General features: G+C 37.2%; 1 protein-coding gene across 2 annotated transcripts in view; it reads right to left on the bottom strand.

The window, feature by feature from the left end:
- SUGCT (succinyl-CoA:glutarate-CoA transferase) overlaps window positions 1–27,061 on the bottom strand; it is a 313,857-nt gene that overhangs the window by 32,030 nt on the left and 254,766 nt on the right. For both annotated transcript variants that reach the window (XM_059849784.1, XM_059849776.1), the window contains one exon: window positions 20,661–20,724. In XM_059849784.1, coding sequence (XP_059705767.1) covers window positions 20,661–20,724 — 64 coding nt within the window. The remainder of the gene's footprint in view (window positions 1–20,660; window positions 20,725–27,061) is intronic.

Genomic DNA, 27,061 nt, shown 5'->3' with positions numbered 1-27,061 from the left:
ATTTAATCTGTACATACTTTGTGTATCATCTGCCAAGTTCTTCACATCTAACAATATGTTATATATGTAGTTAAACATTTATGCCTAAATAAAATGTCTAACACAATATGAATACACAGGCAGTCTATATAAAACACAAATGAAGATAAAAGGCCCCACAGGTCTAGTGAAGTTTCATAGGAAAAGAATACACACCAACAGCTTCCCAAGTGGTCTAATGTGAGCCCCAATCTGCTTGTCAGTGCACAGCTGTGGTGCTGTTAGTGAGATGTTGCACTATCTGCCGTAAGACAAGGAAACAAAGGGTCTGGAGAGCTAAAGAAAACACCCTGAGTGCAGGAGAGTGCTGTGCAGACTCACTTCAGGGGCTGAACCCACACACAGTGGCAGACAGATCTAGGGGAAAAGTTCTCCATGACACATCCAAAGGCATCCATAGCTACCATTAAGTCCAGAGTAGGCTAAAGGTCATGGTACCTAGAGGCTTTTGTTCAACAAGGATTTTCAGTCCTGAGATAACTGTGACAAAACCACTCTCTAGCAAGGTTTGCAGGGACAGTTTCTCTTCTTTGGGAGAAGGATTTTAGTCATGGTAAAGTTTTCATTCTAAGAAACATATGCATGTTAAAATGTAGCCTGAAATTTCAGATAGGTTTCTCTCTGCATAAGTGTTACTGTGAAACAGCAAGAAATTATGTACTGAGAGAATTTAAAATCTCTCAAGCTTTCTCACTTTTCCATATTAAGTTGATTCCAGGCAGCTGTCTAATGAAATGCTTCTTTTCCAGAGTGAGGTTCAGAACACAAAACTTTGCTTAACCTGTGTAAAGCACATACCGCACACTTTCTCAGAGCACTGAGCTCACAGAGCAAACCTGCCAGGTCAGACCCCTTCCTGGAAGGCTGCATTTCCTCTCTCAAGCACAGGATTTTACATCAAAAGGGAGGAATGTTTTTCGCTTTTTTTGTTTTTTCCCAATGTTGCAAAGGGTACAGGGGATAAGCAGAAACAAATCCAAAGTGCTTTCAAAGATTTTTTTTTTTTTCCCTAGTGTTATGTAAGACTCTATAGATTGCTTACAGGTACCCTGTAATGAAATGGTGGGAACGTTTACACCAGACCAGTGCTGCATTCTCCTGCAGCTACAGCTGTACAGCCACCAGTTCTGACCACAGAACACCTTTAAAATGGCCTGCAGAATAGTTTTGCTGAAACTTAATGAACCAAGAGTATAACTTAATATTGCCATTGCCATGGCCATATGTAAGTTTATTTTATTTTTTCTTCAAGCAAACTATAACAATTTTTGAAAGAAATGAGATTTTGAGCTTCTGTTGGCATCAAGATTATAGTAATTTCTTTTTTTATACTTCCCTTTTTAATCACTTATTTACTTTGTTTTGCATTTTGAGTTTTTATGGGTACTATCTTCAGATTTTCCTCTACTATTAGTAGCCTTTAGTTTCTATTATTAAGTATCATCAGCCTTTAGTTTCTATTATTGCTGCAAGTAGATTTTTGATGTCTGAACCAGGCCTATTCATCTACACAATGGTATCAAATCATCAACTTTTTTACTGATTTTTTTTTTACTAGTTCATTGCACTGTTTATTGTTTCCTTTTTGCACAGTAGACTTGATTTATCTGTGCCAAGGTAAAAATTAGAAGGGAGATGGTAGAATGAAGGGAAAGAGATGTAGGAATGTGAAAGCTGAACAATGCAAAGTGAGAACTATTCACCAGTACTGTTCTTGCTTACAAGCTCTTTATTGCCAGATTGTATCTCCTGTTGCCCTTTGAGCATCCAGGCTAATGTAACCCATTTTGAGTTAATTTTGAAGTCTACTGCCAGGCATCCTAAGTTTCAGACAGTCTGGTACCATCTTTGTTTATATTTCCTTCAACAAGTCATACAGCAGCTGCAGCAGAAAGCTTGTCTATTGGTTTTATTATTTTATTTTTCCTTGTTTTCTTCTTTGCATTTTTACCAGGGCTGATATTTCATGAAGTTGTGCCATGTCCTGTGGTCAGTCAGAAGTCTAAGCATCTCAGATCACTATTTCTTTGCTCCTATCTGGGCATACAGTCTTGGCTGACATTTAATTCAGATCTGTATCAGTAGGTCTGAAGTGTATTTCAGGCACACTGTAGCACCCTCTAAGTCCTCTAGGATTGCTGTTAGGTGTCCTTCAAAAAAAATTATATTTTGCACATACAGTACATTCCTCACAGACTAAAACAGAATAACTTCCTGTCATAAGTGCCCCTTCAGACTGCCATGGTTGGTACACAAACTGATTTACTACTGCCTGGTCTTCAGGGGACTGTGTGAATATGCAGATTTTGTCTTATAAAGTCATGTCTAGTATGCTGGAAGGCATGTCTTTATGAGTGCATCTATCATATGCAGGGATTTTCTTGGGAAGTGCCTTATTTTCATATTCTACTGCTAAAGTTTTACGAAGAAACAAACCCAAGTATAAATTCACAACGTTGTTCATGTTCCTTCAAGCAGATTTTGGGCAAGTGCTGAAAAGTGAAGTGAGGGAACTGCATTTTAGAAAGCATGGCTCTGTGTTTCCTTTTTGCTTCCTGTCTTTAGTAAATGTTCTAGGCCGCTTGGTGTGCATTAGCACTGTGCCTAAGCTGCTACAGAACAAAATAATTTTGCTTTAGCTACCCTATAGAGTCTTAGGAGCAATACCTCCTAATTGTTTTAAACACCCTGGGTAATTGCAGAAAAAAAATCACTATGTCTAATAGACATTGGACAGCTTTCATTTTAAGTGCTTTCCTAATCCTGCTGACTTTTCCAGGGTCTTGCTGACATCTCTCCAGATGTCAACTAACAGAGAAAACATAGTTTTACTCAAGTTCTACATGTCTACATTCAACTTCATATTTTGCTTATTACATAGTGACACTGACTGTCTCTTTTGTCAGATCATTAATTTTTAATAGCTCTGTCATCAGCTTCAAGCCACATGTTTGGGAATCCTTCCCAGCTTCAATTTACATTGCAACACCTTAGAAGTTGGGTGCAGGTCAAAAGCATTTACACCAGGCAATTATCTTCCAAAAGGTGTAGTCATTGTTGTCACGTGGCTCAAACCACAGAGTGGTAAAAGTCTTAGCCTGACAGAGTTGTTAAATGGATGATAGCTTATAGAATCTACTTTGCATTAGTGCTGACATACATACATGCATACAATTATATGCTTTGGTGTTTGGCTAAATCAAGATCCTCAGTTTACTCCAAATTTTTCTCAGCAACAATTAGGCATCTGAGTCATTCTCTAAAAGTTTCAACAGACACAATAATGTCAATTCTTGCAGAGTTATCAAATATTTGTTATTACTCTACCATTATCAAAAACTGAATTTTAGCCATCTCACTGTATTGAGGCTTCTTTCTGACTTCATTTTTGTGTGTTTGATTCCCTGAAGTACAACTGTACATTTTCTGAAAAGAAGAACACACACAGAGAACACAGCCTCCTCTGCCATGCTCAGGAAATTATTACCTTGTGTATATAACATCTCTTGATTGTCAAACTTATTCTCCACAGGCTGCATTTGCTGTTTGCCTTCAAATACCTGCATCATGAATTTTAATTCTCCAGATTAAAGTCATCCAGCTTGGTAGGATTAGGCTGCTGATGGCTTCACCATCCAACTGCAGTCAACTGATTAAGACCTGATAGAACAGTTCTGAAAATAAACAGGTTGACATCATTTTTTGCATCCTTCTGTGCAACCAATTTATCTGGACTTATGCAAGACAACCAGAAGACATCTTTCTTTTAACTGTAATCTCTATGTCCTCCATACCTATTAACACTTTCTCTATTTCCCAAGCTACAACACACTGGACAAAAAGTCTTGCTTTTTCTGTTTCTGCTGGGTACTAGACAGGGTTTGTCTAGTGTATTGTTTCACTCAGTACATACCCTGCAACCCAACACTTGCATTCTTGTACAGGCTGTCTGTCCTGTTTTTGAATTTCCTTTAGCTTGTCCCAGTTCTGCACTGGCAACACTGTTTTGATCCTCTTGCTAGACAGTTCAGCTGCCCTTGCCATTTGAAGAAATTCATCTGTTTCTTTCAGCATCATCCCCTATATGCTGGAATCATTTGCCCCATATATGTTTCTGTCTCTCATTAAGTGATCTTTTATATCTCCAAAAGTACATGTGGATGCCAGATTATGTGACTGTGAGGCAAGCATATATTGCCCCTTATGTTTCTTGAGTTTAGCAAAATACACAGTTTACATTCCTTCTAGGGTCACAGTATATCAAATACTTTTATTAGCTGCTACAATGTTTTAGGTATTATTTGCACCAACTATGTCTCATTCACATCTCTTTTCACAGAAGCAATAGTAGAAATATTTTATTATACTTTTCTCATTGTTACACTCCCAGCCAATGACTTTTTCACTATTAGTACTGTTATGCTTGAGTAAGGATCTTTTATATGGGAATTCAGCTTCATTAATGGACTTAAAGTCTCATGGCTGTTCATTGCCTCATGGCTGCTTCTTTTCTCTCTATAAAGCTCCTGTTTTGTCTTCCAGTAATGCTTTATTCTTGTTGTTAGCATCACCTGACTGACTATTGTATCACACTGTTTTTTAATGCATAAGGCAGGTAGGAAGTGCCCCACATCTGGGAAGTCCAGTGTACTCTATTACATTACTTGCAGAGATCATTCAATTGCCATTAACATCCCAGACACAGACACACAAACTAGCTCTTTGGTGACTTCTCCACATCCTTTTTTCCTCTTAAAGTCCATACTTCTCTGCAGCAGCTCCATGTCTTGCTCAGCAAGGATGAACTTTTGAGAAGCTCAGAAAATCAGAATTTAATGAGTTTCTCTCTACTGGTAAAGTACCAGATGACTTCTCTACTCCACATGCTGCCTCACAATAACTGCTATCTTTATTCCATGGCTGCTCCCCATTCTCTCTTAAGAAGTATTCCAACAATTTATTTTAAACTAGTTGCTGAGAAAAATCTTTCAATTCTTATACAAAGCACTGAAAGCTGAGTGTAAGACAAACTGTAGAAGAATATCTCCCCTGAAACAATAAAACAGAGGTTTTGCCATTCACAGTAATGGCAAACCTTGAACACTGCAGCCAGAACCAAGGGGTGAAGCCAATGCACAATGTCACTGACTGATGACAGCCCCTAGGACAAGCAGAATAAAAGGGGCGGGAGAGAATCTCCAAAAGATTGCTTTCTTTTTCAGCTATTTGTGCATCAGCTATTCTGTCTTTCCTGTAATTTCTATGACCTCTAAGCCTCCCCAGAATTATGAATACTTATTGTTGACTTAATTGGCAGAATAAAAAGAAACATCTGCCAAACCAGCCCAGTTTCTTAACCTCTGATGGTCTTGGACACACTATGACTGTGAGAGAGAATAATGCATTTTGTCTCTAGGAAAAGGCCTGGAACAGATCCTTCCACACTTCAGGGAGACATTCCCAGTGTAAAACAAAGAACCAATATACAACAGAAACTTCATAAAGGCTGTCTTGTTGTCAGGTGCCCATCTAATACGGCCTGTGGAATATATCCATAATAATACTGCTGGGCTGGAAGGGAAGGGTAGAATTAAGTTGCTGAAATAAAAAAGGTCAGGCCTTTTCTTTCTTGCTAGAAGATAAGATTTGAGGGAGGTGAGTAGACACACACGTGGACAGAAGGTCTAAGGAAGATGTAAATGAAGAGATTTAAATTTCTAAAATAGAATAGAACAAAATAAAATAGTTGAGTTGGAAGGGATGTACAGTTATCATCTAGTCTAACTGCATCACCACTTTAGCTGTCCAGTGAAGGGCTGGATTGTGCTGCTGGTTGTGACTGCGTGGGGCTGACTCCAGCAAGGTACTGATGAGTAGAAGCCTCATTAAAACATTTCTCAGGCTCCATCCTTCATGCTTTGCTGTCATCAAATGTAAGAAACAAGGAAGTTCACAGTCAGATCTTTTGAATTTAGATTTCAGAAAACCATGAAGAAATGTAGGTTTCATTGTCCCCATCATATTCTGGATTTCATGGCATTCACGTGGTAGAAGAAGCTCCGTCTCATGGTATACATCTACATCATCCTCCACACCAGCTGAGGCGCTGACAAAAGAGACATCCCCTCCATCAATAAACATTCCTTGCATGAAGACCTGCAGGCCAGAAATAGGTACCACCACGTCAGGCAGAGTGCCATGAGTTTCTGTTTCACTTAAGAACTGTCAGAGTAGGAAAATATTCCCAGAAGCATGAACAAATCACAGGACGACTGTAAGCTATGAATGAGATTCAAGCAAATACATTCTTGTGTCTCAGGCAAGATATTTCCATAGGAAAGGCAGGCATTGTGCAAAGCCCTCATGAGAGCTCACCTGTACTATGACAAACATTTCTAATTTTTCAGGTTCAAGAAAGATAACTTCCCTCTGGAGTGAATGCAGGCAAAAACTAAGCCCCCTGACTTATGGCCTACAGAAGAAAATGACAATTGGAAGGAGCAATACAAATGCTTGGAGGCCTACCATCACTTCCAAGAAAGGCATAAATTATTAAGGCAAAGGAAGAAAAGGAGCTGTTGAAGTAAAGAAAAAATATGGTAAAGAACACAAACCCATTAGAGACTTCTTTCCAAGAAGGCAACCTCATCATAAACAGTGTAGTGGCAAATGATCATTGGTGACCTGGTGGGAAATCATGCATGCCCTTTATATCCCTGCATGCCCAAGGAGCCAAACTCTTCCTGCAATACAAGGTAGGCAAATAACTCTTAGAAAGATTAAAGGGAAAAACTAACTCTGAAGTTTTACCCTGTGACTGAAGGGTGTTTTACATCATTCATACATATAGCCAGCGGTTGTGTTTAACATAGGAGCTGTGCAGCTAGTTTTAGTGGGACAAGGGGATGTGATGGCAATAGCAGCAGTGGGCTATATTCCCAGTTTGTGAGAGTCATCTTCATCAGATGACAAGCCTTTCAGGAGATGAGATGATCCACCAACCCCTGGAGGTGCCTGAGGCTGTCAGCCCTTTTCAGCTCGATACCAGTGGCAAGACCAAGGGAACACCTTCTTGAGGATCACTGTGAAGCTTGCCATCCTCATCCTCTGGGGAACCGGGGACAGCAGTCATATGAAATGGAATGCAGAGATGTTGCCAGGGGTCCCAGTGGTTTGAAGCATCCACAGGGACCCTGTCAGACATGGAAAGGATTTTTGCCCCCAAGGTAGATCAGACATGGGACATTTGGCCTCCCTTGGAAGCCCCTGAGATGGCTCCAAGTAGAGCAGATTAGGGTTTGGGCATCTCCTCGAAGGTGTGAACAGTCTGTGGGGCAGGGAGGTGACAGGTTTTACTCACATGATCAGAAAATAGCCAACAGCTATGTAAAATTACTTAATTCCTCCTAATCCAAATGGACAGTGTAAATGGCACACTGAGCATATCCTGTTTTGCAGGATTTCCTTTAGTATACAATATACAGAGTGTATGTGTCCACATTATAGATGTCTGCGACAAATTAAATCACTGGAAAAAAAAATATGCCAAAGAAACTAGGAGGCTGTAAGCCCTAAGACACAATATTAGAAAAATATAGGAAAAATCCATAAATTTAAACTTATCTACTTTTTTTACACAAACAAAATAAATCTCAGCATCATATAGATAACATAACCACAATGCAAAATACGTACAGTTTAAATCCATCCTTTAAGCCTTTGAAACAGAAGTACAAAGGAAAGAAAAACTAATTTGCTATATAGTCTCATTTTTTTGCCAATAAATATAATAGCATTAGAAAAGATAATTTATGTCATATCCTGTATGGTGAGTGGCTTTATGAGAGTGTAATCTGGTGCACATCTTAGTCATCTGCTTTTTTTCCTATAATTCCTATTCCTTCTCTCTTCACATATCCATTTGATCACCTGAGGTTTTATTGTAGGCTGAACATCACCAGTGGAAGAAGACCACTTGTGAGTGAATTTTATATTCATTGTATCTTAAAATTCAGGGCAAAATTGTTTTGTTGACCAGCATGTCTCATTATTTCACAGTTTCAGTATTTAGGAAGGACTCATAATACGAGAACTGTGGAAGACACCAATCTATAATCAAAATTCATGTCTTTCAAAGGCTGTGTTGTACACCAATGACATCTGCACCCAGAAATAACTCTGGAATTAAGTACAATCACATTCCTGCCTGAATTGGTGTCTTTGGGTAGGTATTCTTAAGTTAACTAGCTAAAAGCTGCTACGAAGTAGAAATCAGCTATTATCCCAGTATGATGAGCAAATCAAAACACAGTCCTTCCTCTCCAAAGTGGGGTTCACTGTCCTGGTTACTAGAAATAGGACTTCTTTCCTTTTACAAGATAGGAGATGGTAATAGTTACATTAATCAAATATAAAACTAAATCTTGAACTACTAAAAACTCTTCTGCTAAAGACATTAAGCACAAGAAGACAGAAATTTCCTAACTTATGATTGAGCTTTCAATCTTATATCTTGGCTTTTTAAAGAGCCTCTACAAATTGATCCTTTTAATATTTCTGCGTAATTATCAGTCACTATATTACAAAGTGTACCATGGATTGGAATCTTTCATTTTGTTTTGCATATATTAGGTTTCCTATTTTATATTACATTTCAGTAATTGATTACTTGGAGTAAATTTAGAAAAATTATATGACAAAGCTCCAAATAACATCTTCAAAAAAGAGCAGAGCACTTTTACTGAGGACATGTCTTACTGCAAATAAGACTGCATTTGTTTAATTCATCCACCCTGAGCTTAAAAATTATCCACAATTTACTAAGGCATTTAACATCAACAATGTATTCACAACAAATCATCAGAGCATGTAAGTTCCCTGAATGTACCCAATATTTGAAATCAGGTTTATAAATAAATAATTTTTTTTTGTCTGGCTTTCAAATTATTTTTTCTTGGATATCAAAGGTAAGTAAAATTACCCATAAATACTGTTCAAAGGTGAGCAGGTAAAAATTCAGTATGATACCAAGGATTAACTTTGTTTCCAATTACAATAATTTTCTTTATACAAGATTTTGTTTAAAAAATGTTTATACACTAAACAAAAAACATTCAGATTTCTGAATTTTCTGAATCACTTCTACTTATAAATTAAATGCACTGTAATGACCTAAGCCTTCCCTCTCTACAGTTTAACACCAAACAACCTCCTTGGGTTGTCAAGTGTAGAAGAGTTTATATTATATTCACATGTGATATACCAGTGTAATGGATAATTATGTTATTGAAGTGTATTACTATATTTCATTGTAACTGGTATCCAGTATAAGATTAAATTCAAAGAGTAAGATAAGACTTTAGACTTATAGCTTCTAAATACAATCAATGAAACATTTTGATTAATATCTGTGTATATTTGGAAATGAATACCAATCTATAAAAATACCTGAAAATGAGAAGTATATGCTGTGCCTCAAAATATAGCACCTGAGTGAAAATTTCCTACATTAAAAAAACCCCAACAAAATCAAAACAAATACAAAAAATGTATAAGTAAAAAAGCAAATGCAAATCCACAGAAATGGTAACATTGCCTCATGGATATTTTTGTGGGTGGTGCTGCTTTGAGTGATAAGCTTTCTAGCAGTGAGAATTTGAAAGTCGTATTAAAGTAGCAAACAAGGTATTGCTTTCTTTCTCGAAGGCATCTGGAAGGATGATTCCAAGGTATCACCACACTAGCTAACATTTTGAAAAGCTTAAAATCTGTCACAATAGTAACACTTAGAAGGTAAATGGCTTAACTGGAAGACACCAAGGTGGCTGAGCTACTCCCCCAATTTATTGTTTTCCTCCAGTAGGTATCTCTACCCTGTCATTCTTACAGAATTGCTTGAAGGGTATGTTAAAGTGGTCTTTGGCAGTCTAACATTGCTATGCAGCCATGTCAAAACTACATTTTACCCATGTATTCTCCCAGCACCTTTAGAGGCAGTAAAAAGTAGAACATGGTACCTGAATCTACAAGGAGCAAAAGAACAGGTCAGCATTTCTGATATTTTTTTCTCAGGAAATCCAGGCAAAAATGGAGAAAGTAAGCTATTAAACCCTACATTCAGTCTTGAGATAAAACAACTACTAAATTATACTGTGGGGGCATTGATTTGTGAGTAGTGAGGAAGTCAGGAAATAAAATTTTCCTTTCATGAACTACAACACAAGTCCTTATTCCAGCCTTTTAAGAAGGTACCAAAGGTAAATGCTACCAAGACAATGATCTGTGGCACTTTCTTAAAGTTTTCTGTCCTCCTAGGTATGAGCAAATGTGAAAACTAATATTTTCAAATTATGAGAGAGTTTTCATCATGGATTCACTCATATATTCACCTCATAATCAAAGCAATATAGCTTAATTTTTTAGCACTAATCTTGTGATTTCTTTAGAATACTATTAAATTGCTATGAGCCTATACAAGCTTGCATGTCTGTATCTGGGCTTGAAATAGCAGATGTGTGCATGAAGTTATGTGTTGTATAAATTGGATGATGGGAATTGGGTATTAGTGTATCATTAGCCTTAAAACTTTGTTTGCCCCACATGTTTATAAACTGTACTGCCTGTTTTCACAAATGGGCCTCATTTTTTGTTCCTTGTGATGTTTCTAAAAACAGCCGGCAAAGAATATTAAAAAGCTTGTTCTAATCTGCAAACTTCTGCTTCATTTCATCTCTACATCTAGTTGAAAACTGATGAGGAATATTCCACTTACACACAAATCAATTTATTTTTTTATTGTCCTGCCAAAGCTGCAATCTCTAAATAACTTTAATTCAAAGCAATGGACTCACACTAAATTTTAAAATTCATTAAGTTATCCATTCCATTTGATAGATCGTTTATTTGCTTTTCATATGGGTCATCTGCTTTTATTTTCTCTGTTCAGTCCAGTTTCAGAGAGCCAAAACAGGGATTCTGTGTTTTCTTAGTGAATTCTGTTCTGTACCTTAGCAGAATCTGTGTCAGGGAGATTTTTCTAATCAGGTCTTGACTCAATGCCTAGTGTTTCAACAGACCCTGGATTAAGCTAGCTCACATCTATTCTGTCTTGATTTAAATCTTTTGCACACTATGTTAGGATGGACAAGCCTTTTTTTTTTTTTTTGCCTAAAAAAAAGTTTATGCTAGCAAAACAAGGTCAACATTTGAATCAAATCTGGTGACCAGTAGCAGATAAATAAAAGACCAGTAAAAAACTTAAAGTCATAAAACCTTTGGTAAAATTATTCGGAATTTATTTCCCTCCCAGAATCACAAAAGAGTTCCAGAATAGTCAGCAAAATGGTAGAAGGCAAAAGAGGTGGCAGCAATGCTTTGGTTTTTGATAGCCCAAATTATTAAGGAATCATTTATAATATTCAAGACTCAGGTCAAAATCACCATTTTAGTTTTGGATTTTGATGTAATATGGCAATAATTTCTGGGCTGGACTTTACTAGCAAGAGTGGTAAGTATAAGGAAGAGGAACAAAAACAATTTCAAGATGTCGTGGTTTGAGAGTAAGTGAGTTTTTTGGGATGCTGTGGTCAAACCAATAGGTGCTCAGATTTGAATATTGGCACCTGGTGTGGCCACTGAGGACATGGATACGCCTCTGAGAACACAGGGGGGTTAAAAGCTGAGAACTCCCAGGGGGAAGCTCTCTTGGGTTCCATCCCTGAAAGAGGTCAGACCTCCCCTGCCTGGCTCCGAGCTGGGCGGGGGAGGGGAAGCCACGAGGCCTGAGTTGAGGTAGGCTAGCTGAGAAGGAGGGGGAGGTTGTGGTGAGGTGCCCGGCTGGGCAGCCATGGGTGTTCTGGACAGGCAGAGCCTGAGACTTTTAACCCTTTTCTTGGATGATGGAAACCTTGCAAATGCTGATTCCTCCTGGAATTGAATGAGGAAACAGAGATGAGATAAGAGGAAATGAGCCACGAAAGAAGTTGAAAAGAATTCTAGTTGGGAGGAGATAATGGAGTGGCTGGCCTTTGGCTGGACTTTTCTTGTATGGCCATGGACAGAACCATTTTTCCTGTGACACAGGGACTGCATTTAAGGGGGAGGCAATGGCTTGGAGCCAAGAGAGTGCAGTGATGTGATGTGAAGCAGTGATGTGATGTGAAGGAGTGTGTGAACAGACACAGTGGGTGAGGAGGGTGGTGGTGGTGCCCTCCGTCTTCAGGGAAGAAGAAGAAGAAGATAATCTCTGTTCTCGAGAACCCTTGGCACCAGAGGGTGAAATTTGGGGGGGACAGGTGTCCCAAAAGTGAGAGACTGTCCTTTTTTTGGAACTGGGCAAAGCACCCTTTAAAAAGGAAAACCCTTGAAGCAGCTCTGGTCCCTACGCAGTGGTGAGAGCACTGGGCATGGAAGGAAGATGTCATGACGGCAAAATGATCTCCAGGCGGTGCCACATGTGACATGGAAACACAAGAAGTCTCAACTGTGTTTCCAGGGGAAGCCTATGGTACAAGAGGGACTCCTCTCTCCTTGATGAACTGAGAATTGATTATCTGAAGGGTGGTGATGGAATGAGAGTTGGTGATCTGAGGGGTGGATGTATTGGAAATTTGGTGGGGGGAGGAGGAGGAATGTTTTTGGAAGGTTTTCATCCTGAGTTCTGTGTGTTTTCTTTTATAGTTGTAAGTTAATAAAGTTTTTTTTCCCTTTTATTCCTAAGCTGGAGCCTGCTTTGCTCTGTTTCTGATCACATCTCACAGCAGACACCAGGGAGGAGGCATTTTCATGGGGGCACTGGCATTGCACCAAGCTCAAACCATGACAAAGTTCACATTGACTAAAAGGACTTAAATATTTCCTACTTCAGGAGTTACAGATAAATTGACTAACATACAACAGGTACACTCTATCTATGGTTGCCTCTTAATAAACTGAACAACTAAGCTAACTGTATAAGCCTTATTTTGCCCCTTATTTCTCTCCAATGATTCTTTTCTTAACCTACAAGGAATAATAGCATCAAATGTCACCAAATATGAATATTATAATTTGGAAAAAATAATAGTTAACTGTGAATTCTATTATCTCAATCTTTTGCATGACAAAGTGAGAAACATAATTTCATGGGCTAAGAGACTTGACCAGAGTCAGTCATGAAGTTTGCCATGCATTCTATACAACTGCAGTTTTTCCTGTATATATACAGCACATAGACTGCATTAAAAAGACAGAGTTACAAAACTGTAACTGCACTGTACTTGCACAAAGGACCTGAAAAGATCTGGGCAATTTACCATGTACAGTTTGTCAAAAAGTTATCTAGATAAAATTTTGGTCATGTAAGTACTTTCATGGTACAAAAACTATTTAAACCTCATGAAAGACAAAAAAAAAATAAATACAGTTTCTGCGTCAAACTGAAGATATAGGATTTTTAACAATTAAAGTAATCAGGCCTTTAAAGACAGATGCAGATATTTGCCAAATTTCCCATCTCTTGAGGAGTTCTGAAAAAGACAAACTATAGCCAAACATACGTGAAAGAGTAAATTGATGACATTCCAAGGTCAATATGATAAAAAGGCAAAGCACATGACCTAATGGCCAGTGCTGACCACAAAATTGTTCAGTCTAGATTCACAGAAAACAGGGTAAGTCCAATCACTCTTACCACTGATGGGAAGGCAGGGCTTGGGTCAAGATGATATGAAGGAAACACAAATGAGGATTAGTCCACTCAGTATCCTAGAGATTAAGTAAAATTTTCTAGATGTTTAAAACATACTCTTGCATTTAATGAAACCAACCCTTTTTAAACTGACAGTAGATTCCTTTTCTTATACAATAATTATTAAAGATCATAAAGATATATGAAAAATGTCTGGGTGTTGAAGTAATTTGGCTGTTTTACAACACACCCGAGGCATGCAGACATATCTTTATAATCACACACCCTGAACTGTGTGAGCACCTGGCTGTGCTTGTTAGGGAGTGAGGGTTAAGAAACTGCTTTCTAAGTTATTGTTATTTATAAAGAAAGAAGTGGGAAACACATTGAAACAGAAGAGAAAATTACATCATTTTAGACAAAGTTGAATTTTAGGACAATGACATTGGTGGAAAACTCATTCATTTGTTTGGCTATTCAGTCAATACTTCACCTTTCCCCCCCTCCCTCCCCCCACCATGTGACAGCAATGAGTTAGTCTTGAGTTAATGCTCCATCAGAATTGTGTCCAGTTTAAAGAAAATTCTGGTATAGCTTAGGACACATGGAGGAAAATGTAAAGAAAATATTCTCCGGTAACTAGAAGTATAATTACCCATCAACATTTAATACTTCAATCACAGCTTCACTTGACTTATTATGTACAAGGCAGAAAAATGTCCCCACTTGTCCCCTGAAAAATTTTTATTTTTCCTCCCTGTATAGCAGTGCCAGATCCAGAAAAAATACACAAGAAAAGAAAAACAACTTTGATTGCCAGATCCTAAAGACCAACAAAGAAACCTAGGGTGTGATGAGAGAAGAGTCTGGCTCAGAGACCTTGAGCAGCGGCTCTGGAGAGCCATTGCTTGAGTGACCCAGTCAGTACTGGTCCCAGTCAGTACTGATAGTTACTTTGAGACTGATGGAAAAGTCTTCCACTATTTCTTAATTCCCTCCAACAACTAAAGACCTAGAACTAGGTAAGAAAAATCTGCCTTTTCTTCCTAAAAACAACTTTAAAAGTATTAACTGTGGCACCAAGACCATTCCTAAAGGAATAACAAGTTTTAAAATATGTGGTAGAGAAATACTGTGGAAATATATGACCGAGGAGCAAAAATGTTAAAAGGTTTATTATTAATGTTTTACTTTAAAATAATTCTTGAAAGATTCCAAATTAAAGCATCATTCATTAAAAAGATGCACTAGCCTTTCTATATAATCTTGAAACCAATAACATATTTCTTGCCATTCCCACCATCTCTTTTCTGCTTTTGCAATCAGTATGAATATACTGTTTATATATTTATTAATTTGTTTTAAAGTATTTTGAGGATAGCTAGGTGAGCTGTCAAACATCATTTGTGTAAGTTCCTGTAATGGTCATGGAGTCCTCAAAATTGAAATCAGCTCTGTGAATGTAAAAGACATAAACAGTCAGCCCTGATGACTAAAAAAGACAAATGAAGTCAAGGTAATGCTGGTGAAGCTGTTTGTCTCCAAAGTACCATAAATAGTGAAGTCAAATTAAAATTTTTCAATCAACATTGTTTATGTACATGCATGCACAGACACACAGGCACACACATATGAAAAAACACCTGATGAGAAGCAGATAGGAGCAGAATTTCAAGCAAAGGATGCTGAAAAAATTGTTGAGATTTTTTTATGTTGTTGTTGTTGTTGCTATATTGAAGGATCTCCTAGCTGCAGGAAATAATGGATTGGAGTACAGACTTCCTTAATTTCCTGCAAACTTCCTCCATGTGGAAGTCACTTTTCTCTGCTTTATAGACCTACTGAAGTTTCCTTTACTACACTTACAGTAAATGGTCCAAAAAAATAGCAAAAATATTACTAACAGCTATATTTGCTGCCTGTATTGAAATGCTCTGATCAAATACATAGACACCCCATTGTTTCCTTAACTATGACTAGTCTTCCACATACATGAAAAAAATAGGTATGAATACATACATAACAAATCAAAATAAATATTTAAAATAACAAACAGAATTTTCCCAAGAAATTCCTTCCCTGAGGAATTAAAGTAGTTTTCCATTATTAACAAGATCCAAAAAACTGCAAACAATTAGTTTGGTAAGACAGAGTGTTTTTTCCAAGGATTTCTTCTTAAGGAAGAAATCTGCGGTACAATAGGGAAGTCCTATTAGATTTCTTTCCTCTTTTTCTTATTCTTTAAAACCATTCTTCTAAGAGATTGATAGCAATTAGTCTCCATGGAACCATGACACCATTTAATGAATCACACACAACAGGAAAAGCCTACCTCTGAAAAAAAATTCTTTCCTGTTTCAGTAGTATATTTGTAATGCACAGTGACAGGAGAAGACCGGAAAAAGGGACATTTCTCCTGAGTGGGTTGATTAATTAACATAAGTTGCCTGAATTCAGTCCAAGAAATCTACATTAAGGAGGAATCCTGCACTCTTTTCCCTAACTGAGCTTGGAATAGTCCCCCAAAAACTTTATCTCAAGAGCACAGAAGGAAATTATGAAGCAATTATGAAGCCAGGTATGAAATTGGCCTGAGCAATAAAGTCATCCTTGGTGCACATCATGGGCCAAAGGAGAGGCATTGTGTTTATCAACTCAGGAAATGGAGAGGAGAAGAACATACAACATAAACATTATCAAAACTAAGAATATTTGTTTTGTCTGGAAAAGGTGATTTACACAACTTCAATAGTTTTATTGCTTCCTGTTTGATCAGAGATGACTCCGAAGTTTAGGCTTATATCCAAATCCCCAGTTTGCTAAGGCTTAGAAGGGGTCAGAAATTAAATTTAGTTCACAAAGGTTCCTGCTAGTTAATAAACTCTAAAAAGGTTAGCTTGTTAGGGACAGCTGAATACATAGTGGTTTTCTCATTAAAAAAATAATTTAACAAACACTGTTTTGACTTTAAAAAACAACATTATAGACTAGATAATGCAAAGCTGAGAGTATTATTATCTGGGTTACCTAAACCATATAAGGGGACTCTAATTGAAAAGGTTTGGGAAAGACTGTATTGTATCCATTCGTTTTTTTCTATGTAATCAGTATGGGTTGGGAGCACCCATTGTGCTCCATACTGACACTCAGAATACTCAGTGGCTTCCAGAAATCCACATACTACCACTCTTTGTAAAATTCATTACTCATTGGCAAAGTAGTTCAAGACTAACCCAGATGCTAAAACTTCTCAAAATTTTGTCCCTTCACTTATCTGTAGTGTCTCTGTGCCATCCAGTATCATCTGCAATCTGGCACTGTATAAAACATTATATTTTTGTCCCTGGGAGTACTTTCTGTGCTTTACATTTCTCATTTGAATGAAGAGTGTCATTTCTCCATCAGAGCTCTGTGGAAAGGGCTAAACATAATAGAGCTGAGGAAAAGATACTAATGTCAATCACAGAATAAGAACATAATCCAAGTTGGAAGGACTTCAGGAGGATTCTACTCTTACTTGGATCAGGTCAGAGTCATGTTCTAGGTCAGATCAGGTTGGCCCTGGCTTTACCTAGCTGTTTCTTGAAAATGTCTAAGAACAGAGTACGCAGACCTCTCTGGGCAACCTGCTTCACTGTCCCCACTGTTGTCATGATAAAAAAGATTTTCATGATACACAGGGTGAATCTCTCTTGCCCATCCTCCTCCCACCATGTGCTGCTATGAAGAACCCAGCTCCTCACATTGATAATATTCCTGTAGGTACCGAAGGGCTTCTGACAGGTGCCCCTGAGGCTGCCTTTTCCCCTGGCTCTACCTTTCCAGCTGAGGTGCTCCAGCTCCTGATCATCTTTGGAGCACTGCCCTGAACTAAAGATTATTAAGTTGCCTTCAGGTACAGAAACAGAAAAGATTCATCAATTCAGCCCTACAATCAGATGAACCAGTTCTGGCAAGAATGACTCAAGCAGGGCTCTCTCACAGTGTTGCACATTCTATATAACAAGTATGTATAGTGTGTATAACATTCTATAGGACAAGTGTATGCATATGTCAGTTCAAGAACAACATCATGACATGAATATACGGAATTATTTAGGTGAAACATTATCCTAATTAAACCACTGAACTACCACAGAACCACATTTTTCTTCAGAATGTTCTCACAATCTTTTATAGAGTCACTCTAAGACACAATGAACTCTCTTTTTCACATTTGTTCTTGAATCGGAGATATCTTGATACTAGTAACAGCAATGAAATCTCTTTCTGCATAGACATTTTTCATGAATACCTGAAATAAGACGCAAGGTCTCTTGCTTTCCTACCATAAAGATACATTCTGAAAAGAAAAATTACTAGAAAAATGTTCTTTGTAGTACAACTTCTCCCACCACCCTATAACACACTTCTCAGCACACAGTACATTTTAGGCTGGGAATCACAAAAATGGCAAGGGGGAAAAGTGAGGAAAGAACCAAATTCAATAACCATATCAAAAGATATTCAAGTAAAGGAGGGGTATTAATTACCAAGACCAACATTAAAAATGTAGCCAACACTAACATCAGTGGCAAAATCCATTTCAAGCTGCAAGATCTCCAAAGGAGGACTCACACAGATTTGAATCGACTCTCAAGCTGGGGAGATGCCTGGAGAAGGACTACTGCAAATCATATGCTAGACACAGAGGCCACCTGTGATACTTGGAGCTGAAATCTGCCAGCACGGCCCACTTAATTAGTGCTTGTCACTGCACTCACAACTTTATTTGGCAGCAAAAGTCAGACCTCTGTCAAAAGCCTCAAGTGTGATGTCCAATTCAATTACTAAAGGACACTTTAAAATCTGGCTTATATGGTTAATAAATAACAGCAACCTATTTTTATTTTGGGATTAGAATCTCCCCAGTCTCCTAAAAGAAAAACATTTTCAGCCTATTCAGTTTCAACATTCACATTAATAACTTAATTTTCCTTAATAAGCAATCCTGAGACAGAAACTGAGAGCTTAGTAAAGTTGTTCTCTACCAAATACAAGATATTAAAATATAACCACATTAAAAAAAACCAAAACCTTCTATTTCTTAACTGTCATTGAGAAGAAATTATCTACTGTAGGTTTTCTTTGCACACTCTTCCCTGTACTCTTCTGATATATCATTAAGTAGGACATATCTAGGGTACTTCCATTACCTATCATCAACAGTGGCCAAATTCACTTTAGTTTTGGGACAGCGTAATGCACTGTCTTTCCAGTGATATCAATAGGTCCATTCTGCTCACACTGAATAAGTGTTCTTCCCCCTTTCCTCCCCTGTGTCTCCCCTCCTTATCCTCCCATGCCAGGAAAGGAAGGAATTCTACTTTTCCTGCTCAAATATCCAATAATCATTTCAGCCATCTGTTTCAATACAAGAAACTCTTCATAGAAGTCCATCTAAATGGCAAACCATTAGAGACTAAGATGATTTATTTTAGTTTAGTGCAGTGTCACTAGTTTAATAAAATAAAAAAATTACTAAGGATTTGGGAAGTACTATGGCTTACCTATGTAAAAACTCAGTCTCTTGCCAATACATTCTATCACTGCTGACAGACATTAGAACACTCCTTTCATCTCTTTCCTCTTCTTGCAGTTTAAGCTATCCCCTTAAGGAGTATTTGCTTTCTCTAAGATAGATTATAAATTGTATGCAACATGAAAACCTTACACACTTCCTCTACCATCTGAAAGGCTTTTATTTCTACTTCTTAAAAAAGAACTAACTCAAAAAACCTTTTATTTGTCTTTTCATTTTGGGTAAATTAACCAGGATTACTTTTCTGTAAGAAAATTCTTTAAAAAAGGATTGCTATTTCCAGATACGTGCATCTAAATTAGAGAAGCATTTTTCAATACAGTCAACCAAACATTCAAATTTAGTGAGACCAAATGTGGAATGCAAACTGTGATAAAGAGCAAATACGGAGCATACACATCCACACACACAAACACCCCCTCTATTCATGAAGAAAACATGATCTAATACCAGATTGGTTTCTTTCAAATAATTCTTTCAGCATCCCAGTGTGATTCCAGGATGTGAAAATTAAGATAAATTTTATGGGTCAAATTCTTCTTGACGCTACATGTGCTCAAGTCAACTGAAATTGATGACAACTGGATGCAGTGTCAGAGGATGGAACTGGCACAGAAAATCACAATGTAAGGAAAAGTTCTTACAAAACTAGACATGATATAGTGCTTTGAATGAAAGAGGAAACAATTCTCAATATGGCCTGTGAGAAAGAAAATCAGAGAGAAGCAGAAAATTTGATCCAATAACTAACAAGTTATCAGAAAAGGATCAATTATAAAAACCAAGCCAACTGCAAGATGTTCATAATGGCTGTGGTTGAACCTAACTCCATTACATAACTAGGTCTAATGGAAGGAAAGCTACACTAGTTCCTGGTTCATTTAGAGCTGTGAAGAGGAGAGACTAGTTTATTACTTTTGTATATAGTTCTGTATTCTTTGGAAGTTCAAAATAGCTATTTAAGACTTCATTATGGCAGAGCTTCATTAAGTCTTCAGTAAAAATTTCCCTGCTCTTTTGTCTGGGTAACTTGCAAAATCAAACTAAATCAAAAACAGATTTGTGTATTCATGCAGATTATTTAGCAGTAACATTTCTACCAGTGGAAATTTGGAAATATTATCAAATTGATATTCATGTTATGACAACTGACCGATGAAAACCAGAAGCTATTCTGACACACGTTTTAATCCATTTTTCTGCTACTGGAATGACTATTCCATCAATGGAATGACGATGCGACAAATGTCAGCCCGGTTAAACTTTTATTCATTTGAGTGAAATGTGAAGATGCGTCATGTCCTCAGCTGAGTTCCAGAACCACTCAGGATGTCATGTAGCATTTAATTCAGCAAAAAGGATTAAACATCTAACCTGGAACAGCTACCTTCCCAGCTGTTGGATGATTCATTTCCATCACAAGTCCATTGTGCAGTACCTAGGAAAACAAAACAAAACAAAACAAAACATGTATGTAATGTAAAATACAATCAGTTCCTAAACTCAAGAGGAAAAAGAGAGATAAACATTATCATGTTCTTTCATAGACTCTCTGAAAATATAAGGAGCTACAATACAAGTAGTCTGTTTAATGTGAAGGAAAAAAGCTTTGAAATTTGACACTACTTTTTATTCATGCAGCTAAATAAATGCTTCACTAAGACTGCACATGTCTAACATATCTTTAAGCTCTTAGAGTCATCATCAAACAAACTGAGCTGCAAGCATGTTACACTTTCTACCACCAACAGACAACTGGTACCAACACAGAATGACTATTAAAACCTTCACACCCTTTCATATTACTCTTCAATATGTACTAACGGCCTATACATAAACTATGTTCCCTTGTTTGTTTTTGCACTGTTTTGAGCTTGTGATGGATCATACCATGAAATGCTGTGTTAATAGTTTTTATAAACATTTTGGAAACACTAAATAATTTTGATGTTTTTTCTATTCTTTTGAGTGGGTATGCCATGCTTCAGTCCCTGTGTATATCTGTATGGGGAGATTATACATCACAATTTTCAGATCCTTGTTATTAATTTCAGCCAGAAAACAATGTGTGATACAAAAATTGTCAAGTAACAGAGAAAAATAGATTTATAATAGCAAAGTCACTGCTCTTGTTTATATAGTTCTGCACCAAAAGCCACTAAACAATAATTTCTTTACCTATTATTCTTCCATTCTTGTAATACTGTTACCTTAATCATATAATCAGAATTATTTTTTAAAAATAGATAGGCACCCACTAGGCAATTATTTTCATATCCAATGTAACAAGTCTCAAATGTCTTGCCAAATGTATCAGATACAGAAAATGAAACATGGAAAAAGCCTTTTAAGTGATCATCTACCTATTCACCTCATACCACGAACACAGCAACCTTGACCAATAATGACAAGTCTTGGTCTAATTAATCTTTAAAATTTCAAATTAATAAGATGAGAATTTTCTTATGTAGTCTGCACCTTGTTCTGCATTTTTATTACTAGAAATTTTTCTCCTGATACATAATCTAAGTGTCTGTCTATTAAACATCTTTATTCTTGTTTTTTCCCCAAATGAACATAGAAAACCAATCACTATCATCTTTATAACATTCTTTTATGTACTGGAAGATTGTAATCACATCCTTCCTCAGTCTGTTCTTTTCTAGACTAAACAAAACTAATTCCTTTAACCATTCTTTCCAGGTCAAATTCTGTGAACCCTTTATCTCTGTAGAATAGTGTGCTTAAAAATTTCCCGTTCCTGAACAGGTGGTGTCAAAAGGTCAGGTCAGCTTTCTCTTAGCTTGTGGGATGAACCTATTTAGCTGACATTTAGAAATCCAGATATTTCCAATAATAGATGCTGGTGGAACAATATCTCTTCATTGGTCTAATTGCTTGGCGCTGTACCAAATCATTAGTTCTATTTCTATTTCAGAAGGTTAAAGGCAGTTTTGGTAGACATTCAAGAGAGACATCCAGAACTATTTTTCCAAATGACAGAATTAGAAAATATAATTGTTTTTTTAAATTCATATTTATAATCTTTCCAGCAATGACCTTAATCAAACAGTACTGAAAGTTTGGGATCCTTTCTCCACAACTTATTTACACGAGCTTGCTTTATGCACTTAATTGATTATTTGGGACATGAATGCAAGAAAACACACTCATTTGAACTTGAAATCCACAGCACGCTGAGGTGAATAAGCAGTTCTTTAGATGGCAAGTTAAAGCTCGTACCTAAAAGTGGCTCCAGTTGTTTAAAGAAAAGCATACAAATTGTCTAGCAGCTACTCAGGGCTCCACAAAAATCCTGGTTTTCTCTGCTCTGAGTCTCTAAATTCTTCTTCTCATAAGACAGACCTAAATTTCTTTTAAAATACTTTTTTTGTTAGACTCAAATTCCAGATCCCTTTTCTTTACAGAATGAGCTACAAAACCCCTGAAGTATCATTGAGGATCCCCACAACTTCTTTTAAAAGAATTGCTTAAGATGCAGTCAAGCTTCTTTATTATTTTCACTATTAGTACAGTGTTGAATTTTCCTCTCAGATATATTTTTTACTCAAAACCACTGAAATTTCTATTAATCTTATTTTCTACAGTAATTAAGCCTATTCAGTTCCAACTTTTCTTTTGAAGAAAACAATCACCAAGAAATGACTGGTCAAGAACTGTGGCTGTTTTTTCCTACATCACCAGCACTGTTTAAAATAACTGGGTAATTTCCCATTCCATTCATTGCACTATTAGGACTCTCAAAAACAAATTGAAAAAAAGCTTCACCAACTTCTCATGTGCATTCTTAAAAAACATGAAGGATTACTGCATTCTAGCCTTGGGAGAATGCAACATTCACATCCTTTACCATCAAGGACCAGAGGAAAATGTAAGAGACACAACTCAATGGCTTTCTCCTCCATTGTCTTGTACAGCTTAAACGGTCAAGATATTTCTGATGTGGTAGAGCCCTCTACTGTGTCTGTATTCACCTGAGCTCATAATAAGGAACTGAACCAAGAGAATCATGTAAAAGATGATGGCAATCAATAGATCAAATTTTTTTTTTTTTTCCATATGGGTTATTTTGCAGGGTAGAAGTACTATATGGTCTATTACCACATGAGATTTTCTGAATCAAATAATGTTTGGGAGGTATTTTACAGTGAGATCACTGTAAAGAAATCAGAAGCACAGTCTTCAGTCTTTCAGTAAAAGTCTTTTAATATGTACCAGGAACAGTGTGGCCAGCAGCACTAGGGAAATATTCTTCCCCTGTATTCAGCATGGTGAGGCCATACCTTGAGTTCCGCATCAATTTAGAAAGGACATTGCGGTACTGGAATGAGTCTAGAAAAGGGCAACAAGGCTGATAAAGGATCTGGAGCATAAGTGCTGTGAGGAGCAGCTGAGGGAGCTGGGGTTGTCAATCCTGGAGATAAGACCTATAACAATCTGAAAAGGGGCTGCAGTGAGGTGAGGGCTGGCCTCTTCTCCCAGGAAGCCAGTGACAGGAGAAGAGGGAAGCCTCAAGCTGCTCTAGGGGAGATTTAAGCTGGACATTAGGATGTATTTCTTCAAAGAAAGGGTGATCAGATATTGACATGGGCCACCCAGGGAGGCGGTAGAGCTACTGCCCTGGAGGTGCTTAAGGAAAGACTGACCCTGAAATAGTCGACATGATGGTCTTTGGACTTATGATCTCAGGGGTCTTTTTCAACCAAATTGATTGATTCTGCGACACAATTTTCTTTTATTCCAAATACAGACATCACTTCTGATGACGCATGTAACTAACCACCCATGACAACACGGTTTCTCTTAAAATTGCCAGCAAAGTTTCAAGTCTACCTATTTCAATTCTACCTAATGTAAGCTTGCAAATTCCTATCAAAGGAGATACTGGAATCAGAAACATATCTAACCTTGCAGCTCCCACCTCCCTTCTTCCCTGATTCAAATTTTAAAAGTTCTATTTAACGTGGAGCTATGCACTCAACATATGTATTTGTACAGGTACTACTCTTTCAGAGATTCATCTAGAGTTTAGTGAAAAGGATTTTAAGGGCCACAAAGGAAATGATGTAACCAATTTCTCCATATTTCTGTAGCCACAAGATAGCTGGCTGTTGGTAAATGAAATTACCACTCGTGTCTCCAAACCACAAAAAAGTAATAATAGTTTCCCCTGTACATGCTGAACATAGAGCAATGGCCATAATCACCCCCTGAAAAAGTAACAGCACATGTTGTGAAGAAAATGCCATATTGGAATTGCATCCCACATACTGAAAGTACCCCTTTCCAAATAAAAATATGTCAAGTTATTTGAAATTTGGAAAGGATATTAAATATATCCCCATCTGATGTCTGATTCTGCTTGATCTTGTATTCCTAGACTGTTGTTGCACAACAGAATGGTTTGCATGCCAGCATGTTTCCACTCCACTTTTTTTCCAAAGCAGAAATTCCAATATATTCAAGTTCTGTTGGAAAGTTTGTCCTTCATCACTAATGACTTTACTATTCTTCTTTACAAACAGTTTCTAATATTCAAGGGTCACTTAGAGAAGGTATTAGCTCTCTACTATATATAAGTGTTGTATTGATGAATCACATCTATCTCCACTCTACCTATCTCTCATATTGGAAGTTTTTTACCATTTCATGAGACAGAACATAATTTAAAGAAAGGTTGCTTTCTTAACAAATTTTTGAATTAATAAAATCTGGCTTTGTTGTTTCTGACTGCCTATTAATTTACCTCTTTCCTCCCATTGCCTTATTCTGACACAGTGAACACTGTGAGTATGTTACAGTCTCTAAGGTCCCGAGCACCATGTCTGTGATACTCTATGAATACACACAGGAAAATCACAGTTCATTGGAATGTCCCTATTTTCTACTGCTGCTTTCTTCAAGGCCAGTGTCTTACACTGTCTCCTTCACCAAACTTGTTGAGTTTTGTGTGCATGTGAGGTGATGGCTTTGACAAAGTTCTTCTTATATCACAGCTTTATAGCTATTTGCTACCATATGCTATAGGCAAAATTACTTTTTATTGACATCCCTGGGGATGGCATTTTGAGGCCTGATGCATACATCTTTATCCTGATCCATGTCACATTATTAAAATACTGCATGCTTTTCTGCTGCATCTCTTGTTCTACTATGGAACACCTAACCTAGATTCCCTCTTGGTTATCAGAATTTAATTTTCTTACTTTTTCATCTTTTGTATAAAGAGTTCTTATATCCTCTAGCCTAACAGTGGTTCTACAAACTACCTATTGGCTCTTCAATATTGAATTTAGGTTTTACAGTAGCCATGACTTTAACAAAAAATGGTGCATTCTGATACAGGAGTTAAGAGCTTCTTACCTGCATTCTGCTATGTCACTTATATCAAGAACTTCCATTTGCATATTCTAGAACTAAACATTTCAAAAGGCAATCGAGAAGAGTGATGAGAAATTGCTTCCCTTACACTCTATCCCAATGTGACCTTTGACCAGCTGAAGGCAGTTGAATTCACCCATTATTACTACTTCATTAGGCTTAGAGGATTCTTTTATCTCCTCCAACATTTTGGACTCAATATCCGTTTCCTGAGTACAAGGCTCAACAGTATAGCCCTAATATAGCTCCCCCAGCTCTATGACCTAATCTGTCCATCCTGTTCAGTTTATAGCAGGTATTACACTTTCCAATTAATTTTTGTCATTCCAGTGTTCTTCAGTAAAGCTACTATGTCAAGATCTTTCTTCTTTGCCAAGAATTTCAAGTGACCTTTTTTATTCTTACTCATGTTGGTATAGAGATATGTATAAGTTTCATATATATTTGGGGAAGCAGAGAGTTGGCCAGATATTTTTTTATTTAACTCTAAAATTTGACACTGTATTACCTTTCCAGAATTTCTCCTCTTTCCATTTTCCTACACTTTTGATTCTTGTCCTGTACACTTTTTGTATGAGTGACATCACTAACAGATGTTTTTAAATGATGTGAGCTCTCATATATCAGCTTTTTCTAAACTCCTGCATGAGACCATGCTCATTACGGTCCTGCACCAGCAATCTATTCTTACTACTGTTCTAGACAAGTCCTTCCACTGAGGTTCTTCTCTGCAAAGCTCTGTGTAAGTATCCCAATGGAGATCCTATTTGTCATCTATTAACTGAAATACCAAAAATCTGAAATTATGAAACCTTCACATTAGACTAAAATTAGACCTCAGTTCAGAAGGGAGCATAAAGTTGGTGAAATTGGATAAGTTCCCAGGATTATTTTAGTGGTTCATAATACTGGAACAGAATATACCCACCACAGTGACCTCTTCTCAGGCACCCTATGAAAGTGTTCTTCACAGACTCACCTTCTTCCACCCTGAGAGTCTGCTCAGCAAACTGTTTCTGGGGCCAATATGAACAGACAATTAGCATTTTTAGCAATTCAGTTTCCTAATTCATCTTTCAAATTCATAATCAAAGTAAGATATGATCCTGATACTGAGGATAGTTCTCATATTAATGTTTTGCTTCCCCTAGCACCTCCTCCTACAAAATTAAAAATTAAAAAGTTCTTAGTGCTAAATCAGCCACAGTATAATGCACAAAAGAGACATTAAACAATCCAAAAAGTATGAAACAATGGAAACCTGTTCTGACAGAGCAGAAACACCTTTGCCACTGTCTAATCATTAACACATACTTATTTTTGAGAAAATTACTAAATTTAATTTATACCTCACAGTCTAAGTAAATATGAGA

The sequence above is a fragment of the Haemorhous mexicanus genome, chromosome 1, assembly GCF_027477595.1.
Source record: "Haemorhous mexicanus isolate bHaeMex1 chromosome 1, bHaeMex1.pri, whole genome shotgun sequence".
Classification (NCBI taxonomy): domain Eukaryota; kingdom Metazoa; phylum Chordata; class Aves; order Passeriformes; family Fringillidae; genus Haemorhous; species Haemorhous mexicanus.
This window is presented reverse-complemented; position numbering and strand designations above follow the sequence as displayed.